The sequence below is a fragment of the Tursiops truncatus genome, chromosome 10, assembly GCF_011762595.2.
Source record: "Tursiops truncatus isolate mTurTru1 chromosome 10, mTurTru1.mat.Y, whole genome shotgun sequence".
NCBI classification, from domain to species: Eukaryota; Metazoa; Chordata; class Mammalia; order Artiodactyla; family Delphinidae; genus Tursiops; species Tursiops truncatus.
The window spans coordinates 101,813,225-101,829,491 of NC_047043.1; the positions used below are offsets into that span (position 1 = coordinate 101,813,225).

Sequence of the window (16,267 nt, forward strand, 5' to 3'; positions counted from 1 at the left end):
GGATCAAACCCCAGTTCTGGGCTTTGTCACTTCCTGGTCCTGTCGCTTCGGTCAAGCACTTAACGTCTCAGCCTCAGGTTCTCCTGAAATGCGACTAATTACAGCTGTTCTGAAGAGCTGCCGTGAGGCGGAGGGTGCGCAGCACTGCGTCGACCGCGGCCGCGAGGACAGGTGCGCGGGGGACGCGCCGGTCCGGGCGGAGCTTGTCCCCCGGGACCAGAGGTCCTCAGGCAGGCGGCGGAGGCTCCTCCCCGGACGCTCGGTTGCCGCCTGCGGGAGAAAGGTCGCGGGAGAGGGTGGGGGGGGGCGCGCAGGTCGCGGACAGCTGAAGACAAGGCCCCTTGCGGCCGAGAGGGCCGTGCGCTGTCTCTTTAAGAGGTTGGCGAGCCGCCCCGCCCCCTGGGGATCTGATTGGCTCCTCCCGCTACGTGCGCCCTCTTTTCTGCGTAACCCCATTCCTATAGGCCGCTGCGGACTGGGGGCGGGCCTGCGTGCCGCAAGTAGGGACAGTGGCTGTTCCGCAGTTTCGGCGGAACGAAAAGGACGCGCCAGCCTTCCGGGTCACTGCTGTCGGAAGGGCCGCGCGGTGTCGGGCCCGACGGCGTCTCCCTACCCGCCCGCCCGCCCACCCAGTCTGCGGGAGCCAGCCGCCCGCGCCTCTTAGGCGACGCTCCCCGGCCCGAGCGCCGGAGGCCGAGTCCCGCGGCCTTGCGGGGTCCGCGGCCGGCGGCGGATGGGCGGCCGGGGCCTCAGGTAAGGAGGGGACCCCTCTCCTGCCCCAGCTGCGGGAACTGATCCCGGCGGCCCCCGTCCCGCCTGCCGCTCCTGCCGCCGGGAGCGACCCTCCCGCCCAGAGGCAGGCAGGGGGCGCAGAGGGCCGGCGTCCTGGGTCCCCGGGGAGGCCGGGCTTGCGGACCCTGCGATCCAGGTCGTGCGGGAAGACGTCCCTCCGAGTGGCCGAGTCCCACTTCCGGCTCCCCGGGCCCGAGAGGGCGGGGGTCCACTGGATAGGGAGCGAGGAGTGACCTGCCCTCACGCTGCAGTAGGGACGGGGCCGAGAGCCTCCCAGACGGTCCTCCCACTCCCCAGAAGGGCTGGGCCGCACTCTGCTGGACATTCATCTGTCCACTCACAACGTTTGCTGTCCTGGGGGGCTGGGTCATGAGATGCGTGGGCTGAACAACACACAGCGAGGGCCGCTTCAGACAGAGGTAGTCAGGGAGGGCTTCTCAGAGGAGGTGGCCCGAATGGTGAGCCGCAGCTGGGAAGGAGTACGCACCGGGGTCCTGAGGTAGGAACAGCACAGCAGCTTGGAGAACAGGCTGAAAGATGGGCTGCAGAGTGGAAGGGAATCGTCAGGGCAGTTGGCAGGGGTGAGGCCAGGTTGGACCTTGAAGGCCCAGGGCTGTCCTTCCTCCTGGGGGCTCCTGGCAGGGTCCACCTCCCCCTTCCCCAAGGCTGAAGAATTAGGGGGTTGGCTCTGTCCTGTGGAGTCTTCCTCACCCTGTTTCGGTTCCAGGGTTTTAAGGCTCATCAACCAGCTCCGGTCGGAAGCCCTGAGAGGCGTTTAAGCAGCAGCCTCTCTGCTCAGGGTTTTGTTTGCCCCAGCGTTCCCCATCCAGTAGCTCTGGGTGGTCAGACCCACTGCACAGATGAGAGATGGGAAAGCGGAGGCCCACAGAGGGAAAGGTCCTTCTGGTCCAGGGTCTCACAGCAGGTCCAGCCCGCAGGACCCTAGCCAGTTGGCATCCTGCCCACAGAGGAAGGGAGGGAGGGAGGGAGGGAGGGAGGTGGGCGGGAAGAGGCCTCTGGAATGTTAGTGAGGTCAGGAGAGTCCTTCCCAGGTGGAAGAAACGCCCCAGACGGTGCCCCAGAGCACTTGGCATCCCAGGAGCTTGCCCTCTGAGAATTCCCTTCCCCATGCCTCTGGTCTGGCTTCACCCCTCCCTTCCCTGCCCTCAGCCAGCCTTCCCACCATCCCCTTTCCTGAGCACCCCTTACTTTGCCACTGCTTGGGCTTCTGCCAGCAAGGCCAGGAGCTCACCTGTGGTGGGGAGAGGGGAATACAGGCCACAGGCGGACCTGTCTCAGCCTCTTTCCCCTTTGTGTGATGGGATGTTAGCAGCCTCCTCTCTTGGAGGCTGGTGTGGCGGCTCAGCAGGTGATCCCGTGGAAAGCCTCAACTGCACACGGGCAGGGAAGGGTGCATTGTCCTTTTTATCATGGCTTCAGTGATTTTGTGAGCTTTGACACATAGTGGCAATTCCGGTGTGGCTCAAGTGTGGTTCTGGGGCCAACAGAGCAGCAGTGCCAGCTGGGAGGGTGTTCGAGATGCAGACTCTCAGCCCCCAGACCTGCCTGACCCGAATCTGCTTCTCACCAACACTCCACTCTGGATGAAACCCGGCTGCAGGTGGAGACACCAAGGCCCCAGGAGGGGCCCCTGGCAAGTTGCCGGTTGGGGGCCTGCGCTCTGGAGACAGAGAGTCTGCGCTGCCCGGCTCCGGGCTCTGTGCAGGGGGTGACATAAGCACCTCCCTGCAGGGTGGCAGGGCTCCGTGAGCCTTCTCTGCAGTTATTACAGAGCTAGCAGGGCTTGGTGGAGGGGGCTTAGCTGACGCTCTCCTTCCTCACCTCAGACTCCGTAGCAAGTGGCGCTTGGACCCGTGAACCAGATCCTTCCCTGCTGCACGTCCCCCAGCCCCTCCTCCGGGAGGAAGAGCAGCAGTTACCTTTCTGTGTGTGACCTTTTGTAGACATTCACTTCTCTGGTCTTGCTTGATCCTTACAGCAGCCTTGCTGGGGGGGGGGGGGCGGTGTTATTGTCCTGTGACACCCAGAGAGGGGAAAGACTCCCCCAAGGTCACGGAGAAAGAACCTGGCAGAGCCAGAAGCACAAGCAAGGTCTACGCAACTCAGAGTCAAACCGGCCTACGCAGGAAAGGGAGCTTGTTGGGTTCTGTAACTGAAAAGTCCGGCCTGGGGTGCGGGCATCTACCTTCAGGTGTGGCTGGATCCAGGGGCTCCTGCAAGGCGCCATCTCCAGGATCTATTTCCATCAGTCTCACCTCTGTGTTGGCTTTCTTTCCACGTGGGACTCCAATGTGCACATTCCCTGGAGTGGTGGAGGGGTGGAGTCAGCAGTACCTAAACCCTGTGGATGGGGACTGGGGTGCTGAGGTGCCCCCACGGGAAAATAGGGTGCTGGACAGGCAAGGCCAAGAGAAGCCCTCTGACCGCCCCCCCTCCCCGCTCTATCCGGCCCTCCTGCTTCTGTCCCCATTCATCCCCACGGGCTTCTCTGCCGTGTGGGGTCCCTGCAGGACGTCAGGCAGCCCTGGGCCCCGACCCTGTGTCACATGGGCACCCTGCGCCCTGCTCAGGTGCCCCGCGCTGCGCCACACCACCCCCACTCCGAAACCTCTGGCTTACAGCAGCCGAGGCTCAGCTTCTGGCTCCGGCAAGGGGCCCCTGTCCTGAACGCAGGGCATCAAGGAGGGTCCTGCAACGGCGGGGCACCTTGTTAGCGAGGCAGAGGGGCAGTGTCACGGGGACACGGGGCTGGGCGCCCCGAGGCTCGGGCCAGAGCCCCGGCCTCAGCCTGCCCTGCCGTCTTCCCTCACCCCAACGTGCGTCTGTCTGCGGGTCTTGCTGGCCAGCCCTCCCCAAGGGGTCCCAGATCCCTCCACTCCTCCCCCGCTGCCCCCGCCGGTTCGGCCACTGTCCTCGCCGGCCTGGCCGGGCACTCCTCGGTCTCCCTGCCCCGCCACGGCAGCCTCTCCACGTGGGAGCGGGGCCGCGTCGCCCGCCTTCCTACACCTCCTGTTGCATTTAAAGTGAGCTCACCGTGCCGGTGGTCCCGGCTGACCTGGCCCCTGCCCTTTCTCCTCTCTCTCCCAGCCTGCTCTTTGCCCTCTGAACAGGCCAAGACTGTGTTTTCTTCTTAGCACTTACCTCTACGAGAGGTTTGCTTTTGAAGGATGGTATTCGTGCTGGCTGTCGGCCTCCCCTCCGAGAATGAGGGCCCCAAGAGGGCAGGTGCGTCCTGGCACCTGGACCTGCCGGCTCAGAGCAGGTGCTCGGCCGCGTCAGCACCGGTGGAAGGGTGCAGAGCGCGGGAACGGGGAGGAAACCAGCTTCTTTCCTTGGACCTGCCGTGTCAGGCACACGTTCTTGCCTGCAGTACCTCCCGTCCTTGCTGTATCCTCAGGCTGCCGGGGGGACGCCATCCCAGAGCCGCTGGGTGGCCTGTGGGAGAGAAGGATGGGGATCCTGAGCCCTACGTCCCGGCCCTCCCGCTTCGGAATCTCCCCACTTTCGGCAGAGCAGCGCTCGTTCCACAGCTTGGCCCGCGGGGTGCTGCCCTGCAGGCCTGCTGTCCAGGGACGTGAAAGCAGCACGAGCTCGGGATCCTGTTGCTTCGCTGCAAGCCCTGCAGGAGGTGTCCTGCGCTGCTCCTTGCTGAACGGGAGACCTGCGCTCTCAGCATAAACGATTCATCTTTTCCATTTCTTTAAATCTACTGAAGCGTAACCCATACGGAAAATCGCTCGGATCACAGGTGCGTGGCTCCATGAACCGCGACACTGGAGCACGCCAGCATGCCCGCCACCGGGTCGTGTCTCCAGGGCTGGCCCCGCGCCCTCGGCCCTCCACAGGGCGCCCCTCCTGGTGCCCGTGTAGGGGCAGGCCGCGTGCCCACAGCTGGCCGGGCTCTGCTCAGTGGCCGGCTGCCAGGCCCTCCGTGTCACCGCAGGGCAGGAGTCACTCTCATTTCTGGCCGGCGTTCCACCGGCCACGCGGACGCCCCGCTGACGTGTCAGTTCTGCTGACGGGGGCACTTGGGCTGCTCCCGCCTGGGGCTGTCGCGAATGGCCCAGAAACGGGGGCGCCGGGTCAGGAGCCCAGTCTGTTCAGTCATCGTTTTGAACGCTGGCATCTGTCACGTCCCGCTGCCGCCCGGGCCCATGTACTCCCTGCGACGTGCTGCTGCCGCCGTCCGGTCCCCGACACAGAGCCGACAGCGAGGAATGGCCCCTGTCAGGGGCTGGGTTGCGACCCGGGCGGGAGGGAGCGCCACACCTGCCCCCCACCTGCTGGCCCCCACCACCCACCAGAGGCCCAGGGCTGCACAGCCCCTGCGCTGCTCACGTGGTGGCTCTCACCCCCCAGGGCCAGCGGCTGGCGGGATGGACACCCCGGAGGAGGAGATCTGGGCCAGCGGGGCCCCGCCCCCGGCGCCCAACATCAGCGTGCCGCACCGCTGTCTGCTGCTGCTCTACGAGGACATCGGCACCTCTAGGTGAGGCCGGCACAGTCGTGCCGGGCTGCGTGACGAGGGGTTTCCGGGGTCGGGTGTGTGTGTGTGAGTGTGTGTGAGTGTGTGTGAGTGTGTGTGTGTGTGTGTGTGTGTGTGTGTGAGAGAGAGAGAGAGAGAGAGAGAGAGAGAGAGAGAGGGAGAGAGAGAGAGCCGGGTGGGCTGCAGACAAAACCCCAGCAGTGAGCCGCCTTCTGCACCCCCCTGCTAGGGTCCGGTACTGGGACCTCTTGCTGCTCGTCCCCAACGTGCTGTTCTTCATCTTCCTGCTCTGGAAGCTTCCGTTTGCTCGGGCCAAGATTCGAGTCACCTCCAGCCCCATTTTTATCACCTTCTATATCCTGGTGAGTTCATTCCAGTTGGTGACAGAAAACCCAACTCCAACTGCCTTAAGCTGTCTTTGTAATGAAAAACCAGCTTCGGGTATGGCTGGATCCAGGGCATTAACTGATGTCAGCAGGACTGTCTCTCTGTCTGCATCTCTGCTCTCCTCTGGCCTTATCGCAGATGAGTTCTCCCCATAAGGTATCAGAGGTAGCCAAGAGCAGCTCTGAGCTAACCTCCCTGCCAACTCCAGCAGAAGGGTACCTCTTTCCTGATGCTGCAGTGTTGATCTGCAATTCCCTCTGAGTGGCCCACCTTGGAAACCCTCTTCATCCCTGAGCCAGACTCTGTGACTAGCAGGGAAAGGGACACTCTGGAGCTGGGATGGTGGGGTCAGCTCAGCCAGACTGTATGGACTGAGGAGGGGTGGTGGGCCCAGGAAGAAAATTGGGGAATGGTTACTAGAGGGAAGGGGAATGGATGCTGGGCTGGGGAAAAAGCCCACTGCGTTCTGAACCCCAGCTGTGCTGAGTGACCGTGGGCCAACAACTTGGCCTCTCTGGACCTCAGTGCCCTCCTACACGACGTGACGTGGACCTGCTTTAGTCTGCGGTGCTCCCGTGAGCACCCAGTGAGATTGCGCAGAGCTCCAGCCCCGTGGGGGCCCGCACACCGTGGGCACGTGGCCCTGAGTGGTGTCGCCCTCCCTGAGATGGGACAGGGTTTTCAAGGCACGAAGGACAGAGTGTACAAATCTGGGCTCTTCTGTTCATATGTGTCAGAAAACTGAACTTAAGCTCACAGAAGCCCGGGGTGGGGTGGGGTGGGTGGGGGCGGGGTAGTAGTGACTGAGAAACTGACAGTCCCAGCTGGGTCCCAGGGTGCCGTCTCCCTGTATTTCGTAGATGAGGTGCAGCACAGACAGGTCCCAGAGGCAGCGAGCGGCAGGTCTGGGATTAGAACCCGGCAGGCTGGCTGCACCACGTCACCCTAACAAGCCTTCCCAGGCTGTCAGCGTAGCCAGGAAGCCAAGGCCCAGAGGGGAGGCCAGGCCTCCCTGCATCCCACCCAGGCGGCTCGTTTAGTGTGGAATCCTTCCATTCTTGAGGAATTGAGGGCTCCTGCAGACGTGGGGTGTGGGGTGCAGGCCCTGCGATTCCCGGAGCTCTTGTCCCCCGACGCCAACCTCCCAACCCCTCTCTCACTCACCAGGTGTTCGTGGTGGCGCTGGTGGGCATCGCCCGGGCCGTGGTGTCCATGACGGTCAGCGCCTCAGATGCTGCGACTGTTGCTGATAAGGTGGGGCTGGGCCTGCTGGCAGGGCTGCTGGGCACTGGGAGGGGGCAGCCGGCCCCCAGGCTGACGCTCTGCCCGCTCTGTGTCCAGATCCTGTGGGAGATTACCCGCTTCTTCCTGCTGGCCATCGAGCTGAGCGTGGTCATCCTGGGCCTCGCCTTTGGTGCGTCTGCTGCTGCGGCCAGGGCTCCCCTGCCCCTCCCTGGCTGGGGCCGACCCCACCGTGGTTCCCTAGGCTGGCTCCCGCTGACTGACCAGCACGTTTCTTCCAGGTCACCTGGAGAGCAAGTCGAGCATCAAGCGGGTGCTGGCCATCACCACGGTGCTGGCCCTGGCCTACTCCGTCACCCAGGTGAGGTGGGGGAGGGCAGCCCCGGGGGTCACCGGGGCTGGGCATCCACTGCCTTCGGGCCCTGAGTCAGAGTTGAGTGTGCAGTGGCTCAGACTTTAAATGCAGCTAAGGAATCCCCTGGGCTGCTGGCTAACAAGGCAGGTTCTGGGCCTCTCCAATTCCGATCCAGTAGGTTGAACCTACCGTTTCAACAAGCAGTCCGGGTAGGGAGAGTGCAGGTCTGTAGATCCCACTGAGACCCGTGCGTCCAGAGACCCCTTTCTTACTTGGGGGCTGCCCCTCCCCGGGCCTGTTCTGAGGGCTGGAGCTGCGGGGCAGGGCGTGGCCGGAGAGCTGGCTAGAGCGGGGGACGGAGCGCCAGGCAGAGCGGGGCTTGGTGTGGTGGGGAGCCCAGGGACGGGGCGTTCCAGGTCCAGGAGCCCCTGAGACCCTCCCCTGCCCGCCGCTGCAGGGCACGCTGGAGATCCTGTACCCGGATGCCCACCTGTCGGCTGAGGACTTCAACATCTACGGGCACGGGGGCCGCCAGTTCTGGCTCGTCAGCTCCTGCTTCTTCTTCCTGGTGAGCTGGGGGGTGGCCGGAGCCTCGGGCACGGCCTGCTAGCGGGCTCAGCACTGGGCAGGAGCTCCCTGCGTCCCGGTCAGCGCCAGTGTCTCCGCAGGTCTACTCTCTGGTGGTCGTGCTCCCCAAGACCCCGCTGAAGGAGCGCATCTCCCTGCCCTGTGAGCGCCTGGGGACGGGGCTGGGCGCGGGGTGGGCTGTTGGCCTTGCCGGGGCCTGGAGCGGACGGCTCTGGGTGGGTGGGAAGCAGGGAGCCGGTCCGGTCCCGACACCTGGGCAGGACCTCATGCGCGCCCACCCTGCAGCACGAAGGAGCTTCTACGTGTACGCGGGCATCCTGGCGCTGCTCAACCTGCTGCAGGGGCTGGGGAGCGCGCTGCTGTGCGCAGACGTCATCGAGGGGCTCTGGTAAGCGGCCGGGGCCGGGGGTGGCCGGGAGGGGGCCGGGGGGCGGCGGGGAGGGGGCGGGGGCCGGCCGGGTCGCTCCGCCGCAACCCTAACCTGCCCGTCCTCCCAGCTGCGTGGACGCCACCACCTTCCTCTACTTCAGCTTCTTCGCGCCCCTCATCTACGTGGCCTTCCTGCGGGGCTTCTTCGGGTGAGTCCTCCAGCGGGGGCTGCAGGGAGGGGGACTGGGGGGCGGGGTTCCAGGTGGCGCTCTGGGCTTGCTCGCCCCCAGCTTCCAGGCCGCGGGCGCCCCCGCGTGGCCGCCGTCGGGATCACGCCTTCTGCCTCTTGGGCATGCGCAGCCGCCACTGCAGCATCCCAGCCTCTGGGCTCGGGGCTGGGGGGCAGCTCAGGCTGGGGCCGGAGCTTGAGGAGGCGGACAGGGTACATGTGTGTACATGCACGTGCGTGCGGCTATACGTGCACACTCGGGCGCGCACACATGCATGCGCCCCTGTAAACACACACACGTATACAGATGTATACGTGTGCAACGTGCACGTGCGCACACATAAACGTGTGCACATGTATGCGTTTACATGCGCATGCGCGCACGTACCGCACCCCTGCGGGCGCGCATAGGTCCACACACACGTAAACACAGACGGAACACGTTACGCACACAACACACAGACGTGCACTTTCTCACGAGAGAGACAGGCCGTGCCTGCTGATCTGCACTGTGTTTTTCATTTAAGGATAGATCAGCTCATTCCTCAGCACCTGCTGCAGCCACCGACACAACAGGGAACAAAGCAGACACAAACCCCTGAGCTCGCGGAGCTTGTGTTCCATCTGGGGGCAACCGGCGTGGGGAGCAGTGTTGGGGGGAGTCCAGTGTGTCTGTGAATGTGGGGTGGGGTACACTTTTGTGACTCAGACGTGGTGGAAGCAGGCGTTCTGCCCCCAGCTCCCCCTTCCCTGCCTGCCAGGTCTGAGGGTGGGCTGCAGGGGTGCCTCAGCTCTGGAGCAAGAAGGACTAGACTGGATCCTCCCAGCCCTGATGTGCATGACCTCACACGTGATTCATCTCCCTGGCCTCAGGCTCCTTTTTGTAAATGGGGAGTGAGGCTTTCTCCCTGGACAGTTACCCAGAGGACTGAAGACAGGCGGGCACCTGGTGGGCAGTAGTTAGTGCTGCGGGGCAGGGGTCTGGGCCCGCGTCTGCCCCACACTGTGGGCAGGTGCTGTTTTAAGGCCCATCATTTGCCCGGGTCCAAATCCTTCCACCCATTTTACGGTGAGAAAGCAGGCGCTCGCCAGGCTCCCAGGCCAGCAGCAGGAGGGCCGCTTTTAATACCGGTGTCCCAGCGGACTCCGACGTCAAAGCAAGGAAGGGGGCCTCGCGGGGTGGGTGTTAGGGGGCTGTCAGCACGTTTCTTGCCATGTCCGATGCTTCATTGCCCAGCCCCAGCGAGGAAGGCCTTTCCTGACCCACGGTGAGGCTCCCCTGCCTCTCTTCTGCCCCCCAGCTCGGAGCCCAAGATCCTCTTCTCCTACAAATGCCAAGTGGACGAGACCGAGGAACCAGACGTGCACCTGCCCCAGCCCTATGCGGTGGCCCGGCGGGAAGGCCTAGAGGCGGCGGTGGCCGCCAGCACGCAGTTCGACGCGGCCGGGGGGGTGGCCTACCTGGACGATGTGGCTTCCATGCCTTGCCACACGGGCAGCGTCAACAGCACGGACAGTGAGCGCTGGAAGGCCATCAACACCTAGCCTGGCTGCCCCGGGAGGGCGGGAGGGCCTGGGGGCCTGTGGAGGGCCGGCTGGGGAGTGCAGAGCCCCCGGCCAGGAGGACAGGGGGTCAGGCCCGTGCGTGGGCAGCGGCCCCGTGCAGGCCCTGTCCCGCCCTCTGTCCCCCACTTGCCTGCGGCCACCTCTGCTTCAGCTGGGGGCCACCTCCCCCTCCACCTGCCCTCCCCTTGCTCGGCGACTCGGCCCCGACTCTGACATCCCAGGGCCAGGCCTGGCTAGGCTGGCCGAGGGCAGCTCCCTGCGGCCTGGGCCCCCAGGACTGCTCTGATCCCCCTTAGCCTCCGCCCGCCCCCCCCAAAGCCCACTCTGGCGGATGGGCTGAAGTGTGTATATTTTCTTGATCTGTTTTCTAATAAAAAGGAAAAGGAGCAGAAGGTGTTGACGCGAAGGCTGTGCGGGGATACCGGGGCCGGGGTGCCCCTCTGCACTGGGAGCCCGGCGTACCTGCTGCGAGGCCCCGTCGGAGCAGAGGGGACGGCCGTGGAAAGAACCGTGGTTCCTGTGCGCTGTCCTGTCTGCCCCTCACGCTCTGTTATCCCGGGCAGCATTCCCCTCCTGCAGCTTCCGTTTCTGCATCTGTGACATGGGGATAAGAAGGCCTGTCTCACAGGGATGTTCGTAAGGGTTAGCGGAGAGCAGGTGTGGCTGGCTGGCACGTGGTGGTGGAGCGACGGTGACCACAGGCATTATTTTTAGGGACCGGAATAGTGCTCGGCACGTAGTAGGCCCTCGGAAGGTAGGATGCGGGGACTGATGTTCATAATCATGGATGTGATGAGCTGAAAGTGGGGACAGGTCCGAATAAAGCCCGGGGCCCTGGGGGGCTGAGGGCCAGGCCGCGCTCCCCCTCCACTGCCCACCTTCTTTCTCAGGAGGGCACCGAGGGCACCAGCTCCAACACACTCATGACTGGGGGGCCAGCGGCCAGGCTCCCCGGATCCAGGGCTGTCAGCTGGTGTGGGCACAGCCAGCGACCTGGACTCCGGGGCCCGCGGGGCTGCCAGGGCGCTCTTGCAGGCTCCTCGCCGTGCCCGGCCCGGCTGCCACCCCACAGCTCTCACAGAAGCCTGTTAGGTGGGGAGGGAAGCCAGCGGGGCATTCCGAGCCGGGGAGGTGTGGGGGGGCCAGACAGGGAGGAACTGGTCCTCAGATCCAGAGCTGGGTTCCCCATCGGCAGCGTTGACGGGCTGCGTCTAAGACGGCACGGCGGCAGCCTGCGTTGGCTCCGTGTGGTGACTCGGTAGAGGGGGCAGCACAGGAGGCCTGGCGCCCGTTGCAGGGCAGCTGGTGGACCGTGGAGGCTGGGGGAACCTCCGCTGCTCTGACCCCGTCTCCCTGCCCCCCTCCCCAGAAGCACCGCAAGGCCGGGTCTTCCTAACCTTCCAGGAGCACCTGTGTTCACACGCGTGTGTGCACGTCACCCCTAGTTTGGGAGCGTGAATGTCTGGCTCGTTTCCCACGCTAACACCTGGTCTTGGGCTCATTCCACGTCAGGTGGGAGAGCTGCGAACGTTCTGGATACGCGGCAATCGATTTACCCAGTCCCCTTGGGAGGGACCTTGGTTCCTAATACGTTTTGCAACAACAAACAGTGCGGCAACCCAAATCCTTACAAATAACTCACACAGGTGGGATTGCTGGAGCACAGCCTTCACTCGTGAGTTAATCAGTCTCGCAGTCTTCCGCGAGACTAATCGCCGTCCTCCAGTACGTGTTCTCCTTTCCTTCTGCTGTCACAGGACACGTGACTTGTAGCTGGATACACAGCTGCCTGGAACAAAGACTCCATTTTCCAGCCTTCCTTGCAGGGCCTGGCCAGTGGGATGTCAGTGTGTGTGCACCTTCCTTGAAGAGAAAGGATCGGCTCTTCTTTCTTGCAAACTGGGATGTGGTTGCAATGGCTGGAGTTGTAGCAGCCATCTTGAATCATCGGGGGATCTTGGAGTGGGAGCCTCTCATGGCAGAGCGTCAAGGTAGAAGCAGACGAGGTCCCCGACACTAGTGCACCCCTAACAGCCCTGGACTTCCTCCTTTGGATGACCTGTTGGATGTGAGAGAGAAGTAAACCTCTGTCTTTCTTAAACCACTTTGGATTTTTCTCTCACTCATAATCGAACCTAACCTGAACCGACACACCCTTCCAAGAGGCTGTACCAGTTTTGACCCCCATGAGCACAGCCTCACCGGTGCCGTGTGCTGTTCAAATTCTCGGTGGTTCCACAAGTCCGTGCTCATGTCTGTTCTCCTGGAACCGCACCCCGTGTGCCGCGTCTGGGTGGGAACAGACCTCATGCCGACGAGTGGCCAGGATGTGGGGCGCTCTGGATGACGAGTCCACCATATTGGCTCCACGTTCCAATCTTACGGCCTCCTGCTGTTCACAGCCCATGGACCTTGACATCATGCCTCTCTGACCCTGTTTCCTCATCAGTGACACAGGGCTGTGGGTGACCGGTGGCCACATGATATTCATCTTCCCTCCCTCAGTAACTGCGTCAGGATGCTTGGAGGGTCAGTGAAGCACCAGATAGAAGGTGACATTCCTGCCCCTTTACGTTCACTCAGGTGACTAAGTCCTGGTCATTGGGATGTTAGCAGGAGTGTGAGACTTCTTCAGCACAGGCTGCTTAAAGGGAGCTGACTGAGCTCGGAGATGTGCTCCTTTGTCCTCCTGCCTTCTCCTTCCTGCTTCCGGGAATGCAGACGTGATGACTGACTCCAGCAGCCAGCCTGGGTGATGAGGCGACTTCGGGAAGCTAGTCAACAAGGATGGTCAAACAGAAAGACAAAACAAGCCCTGTCCCCAGTGACGCTGGCGCTGCCACACCAGCACAGCGCTACTACACGATAGAACAGAATTCTCATACACGGAAGACTACCCTGTTTACGGCAATCCCGATCCTAAGGGAAACACGTGAAAATCCGAAAGTGTCCCCCAAGGTGTCACATGAGGGAGACAGGATATTTCCAGACACCAATTTGTGACTTTTCCTTCCTGAGCCCACCCTTCTCCCTCCCCATCAGAGGGAGTTTGGGCCTGGGCTCACTTGTTGAGGGAGCCTGCGGCTGGTGGACGACCTCTGACTTTGTTTCCAGATGCCTTGGGCTACGGAGGCAGCAGGGGCTTGTGGGAAGACACAGGTGGGATTCCCTTTGGAGTGAGGTCCTTCCGTCCCCGAGCCCTGGGGACCAGGCACGGGTGAGGCCCGGCTGCAGATAAGATGGCCCCCCTGTGGGTTTAGGGCCCAGAGCGCTCAGCTGCTGCAGAGGGTCCCGCAGCCCGGGTGTGGCTCTGACACTGCAGCTCTGAAACCTGCAGGTCCTGTGGCCAGGAGCCCTGGAGGTGACAGGGCGACCAGGACCACGGTGTATGTGTCTGCTCCGCTGCTGTAATGGATCCCATGGGCGCAGGGAGGGGCGTGAACCACAGACACCTGCTGCTTACAGTTGTAGAGGCTGGACCTCCAAGATCGAGGGCTGGCTTTTCCCAAGGCTTCTGTCCTGGGCGTGCTGGCCGTGTCCCCTGTGTGTGCACATCCCTGGGGTCCCTGCGCCCACAAGGACACAGTCAGATTGGATTACGGCCCACCCTGATGGCCCCATTTACATTTAACGACTCCTTAAACGCCCCCGTTTCCACATACGGTCACATCCCGAGGTCCTGTGTTCCGGACCCCACACTGACACAATGCCCCCTTTACAGACGCAGCAGCAGAGGGACAGAGATCACACGGCCACCAGAGGCGGATGCCATCTGACCCCAGGCCTCCAGGTGCAGCTCCGCTGTTCCCCACCTGTGACCCTGGCAGGCCCCTCGCGGGCGGATCCCCCAGTGGAACGTGCTGCCACCGTGCCTCCTTGGCCTCCACGCAGCCCCCAGGCCCACCCCGTGCAGGGCCTGGCACCGAGCAGCTCCCTTCCAGGCAGGACCTCCCGGGGTGCCGGAGCCGCCTGCGGGGAGCGGCCCGTGTCATTGGCCCCGGGAGCAGGGGCTGCGCTGGGCGCCCGAGCGTGGCCAGCGTTTTATTTCTCATATTGTTTGCAGGTGGTGACTCAGCTGAATCATTCAGCAAATCAAGACCCAATCGCCACCCACCGTGAAGAGCGTTTAAAGCTGGGCTGCTCTCAGGAGGCCCCCGGACGCAGCATCAGTTCCACTTGGCCGGGGTCGAATCGGGAAGATTGGAGAGCGGCCCTGAGGACACGGTCCTCCTGGGGCCGGGCCTGCCCGGGACGGGGGCCGAGGGCTGCCCCGAGTTGGTCTGCCTGGCATGGGTGGTAGCACCCCCCCCTGGAGTCATCCAACAGCCCCGGTGAGGGTGGCCTTCCGGAACATTCCTGCTCTTCCCCTTAAGATCTGACTCCAAACTCTGGCTCTCATCCTCCTCATAAACACAGGGGGCCCATGGGCGGGAAGAGGTGGGGGAGGGGAGCCAGGGCTGCCGCTGTCCCCTGTGCCTGGGGAGCTTCCCACAGGCTGCGCTGAATGGCCGCCGTGTGCCCTGGTGGCCGCCGCGCCGCGAGGGAGGCTGAACGTGGCAGGGTTTCCTTTTCCTTTCTGAGCTGGTACGTGCTGCCCCCAATAGATCAGTGAGAAAGAAAGAAAAGGGGTGTCAGGGAGGCAGCTGGCGGTCTCCGCCACGTACCCCGGGACACAAAGACCAGCGGTAGCTGGTGACGCACCGCCAGCGCGTCTGTTTTCCATTTCCCCACAGTCCCTGGATGGTGTTTTGAAAACAACTTTCTGAATTGAGCATCACGGATACAGCGAAAGCCCCCGTGTAGCCTCCCTCCTGACTCTGCCCCAACCCCCAGGTAACCACTTTCCCGCCATCTTGAACTTCGTGTTTATCCCCGCGGCACACGTATGTGTGTCCGCAGACAATGTGCTTTGAGTCAATCAACTGGCTTCATTCTGAGCTCTTCTTCCCCGACCTGATTTTTTTCACTCAGTTTTGTGTGGGGGACTTCTCCTACGTCGATACTTCCTACAGCACTCCGCTGTGTAAACAGAGCATCGTCCACTTGTCAATTCTGCGAGCGGCAACCCGATGCACATCCCACCTCTGACTGGTTCCCACGTGCCCTCGAGGGGCTCTCGGGCGGATCCAGAGGACGGAGCTGCTGGGGTTACGGGTGTCCGCGTCTGCAGCTCCAAACTTCTCCTGATGGTCGATGGTGGCGATCAGGGCACAGGCCAGGGGCTCTCACACTGGGGTCCTCACCCCTCAGGGCTTCTGAGACCCTTCTAGGGGTCCCTGAGGTCAAAGCCATCTTCGTAGGAGTGTGAGATGTTCCAGCCTTTCTCATCCTCTCACGAGTGCACCGTAGAATTTTCCAGACCAGCGTGTGGTAATGTCATAGCTCTGATGGCCAAAGGCACGTGTGCTTTGGTTGTGATTGAAATTAAACTTTGAGTATATAATTTCGAATATGTAAATGTTGGTAGACCAAACTCCAAGCCACAAAAGCTCTTCGAGGCCCTCAATGGTTTTGAGTGTAAAGAAGTCCTGAGACCAAACAGCTCAGGACGTGGGACAGACCCACGGCCTGGACCCCAGGGCGGGGTCCAGGATGTGGGACAGACTCACGGCCTGGACCCCAGGGCGGGGCCCGACGGGGCTGTGGCAGCTGCGTGGCTCCTCCCCACTTCCTGGGGCGCCGGTGGCACAGTGATAGCACGCGTGGCTGCCGGAGATGTGCTGACCGGCCCTGCTCGGGGGGGCCCCCCCAGGACGTTCGTGCGCCTGGAATTCTCGGCACTTCTCAGAACAGCCGCAGCCTGACCCCTCGGCCGCTGGGGGGCGCTGAAGGCGTGTCACAGACCTGACCTCTCTGATCCTGTCCCGCTGGGCACACCGAGCATCTGAGCAGGGAATCCTTTTCGAGGCTTGGGGCGGGGCGGGGGGTGCAGAGGCAGGAAGTCAGGGAGCCTGGTGCAGGTCAGACTCTGCTCCCAAGAGCGACCCTTACCCGCCGAGTCTCAGGTGCAGACGCACGGAAAAGGAACAGAGGACTTCTTTCCCTGGACCATCTGAGAGCCACGGGCGACACGACGCCCAGCGGCACGGACGCTTTTTTGTGTATTTCCCTCAAACGGACACTCCTCCTGCGTGACCACTACGCCAGCGCTCGTGTCAGGAAAGCACACGGATACGACAGCACCGTCCAAGCCTCAGACCCCACACACGCTTTGCCGATGGTCCCCGTCATG

The 16,267-nt window shown here is 63.0% G+C and overlaps 1 protein-coding gene across 7 annotated transcripts; it reads left to right on the forward strand.

The window, feature by feature from the left end:
- The first annotated feature begins 44 nt into the window (after window positions 1-44).
- TPRA1 (transmembrane protein adipocyte associated 1) lies at window positions 45-10,427 on the forward strand. Of its 7 annotated transcripts, XM_073787796.1 has the most exons (12): window positions 49-171; window positions 465-753; window positions 4,211-5,302; window positions 5,529-5,661; window positions 6,854-6,940; window positions 7,028-7,100; window positions 7,210-7,289; window positions 7,741-7,851; window positions 7,952-8,012; window positions 8,157-8,259; window positions 8,369-8,449; window positions 9,771-10,427. In XM_073787796.1, the coding sequence occupies exons 3-12, from the start codon at window positions 4,872-4,874 to the stop codon at window positions 10,012-10,014; spliced, it is 1,404 nt and encodes a 467-aa protein (XP_073643897.1). In that variant the 5' UTR covers window positions 49-171; window positions 465-753; window positions 4,211-4,871; the 3' UTR covers window positions 10,015-10,427. The 7 variants fall into 7 exon arrangements, 6 of the variants coding, with proteins under 6 accessions (XP_033721459.1, XP_073643897.1, XP_033721456.1 ...); XM_033865568.2 differs by lacking the exon at window positions 465-753 and having other exon boundaries at window positions 45-171; window positions 5,173-5,302; XM_033865565.2 differs by lacking the exon at window positions 49-171 and having other exon boundaries at window positions 597-753; window positions 5,173-5,302.
- The last annotated feature ends 5,840 nt before the right edge of the window (window positions 10,428-16,267 follow it).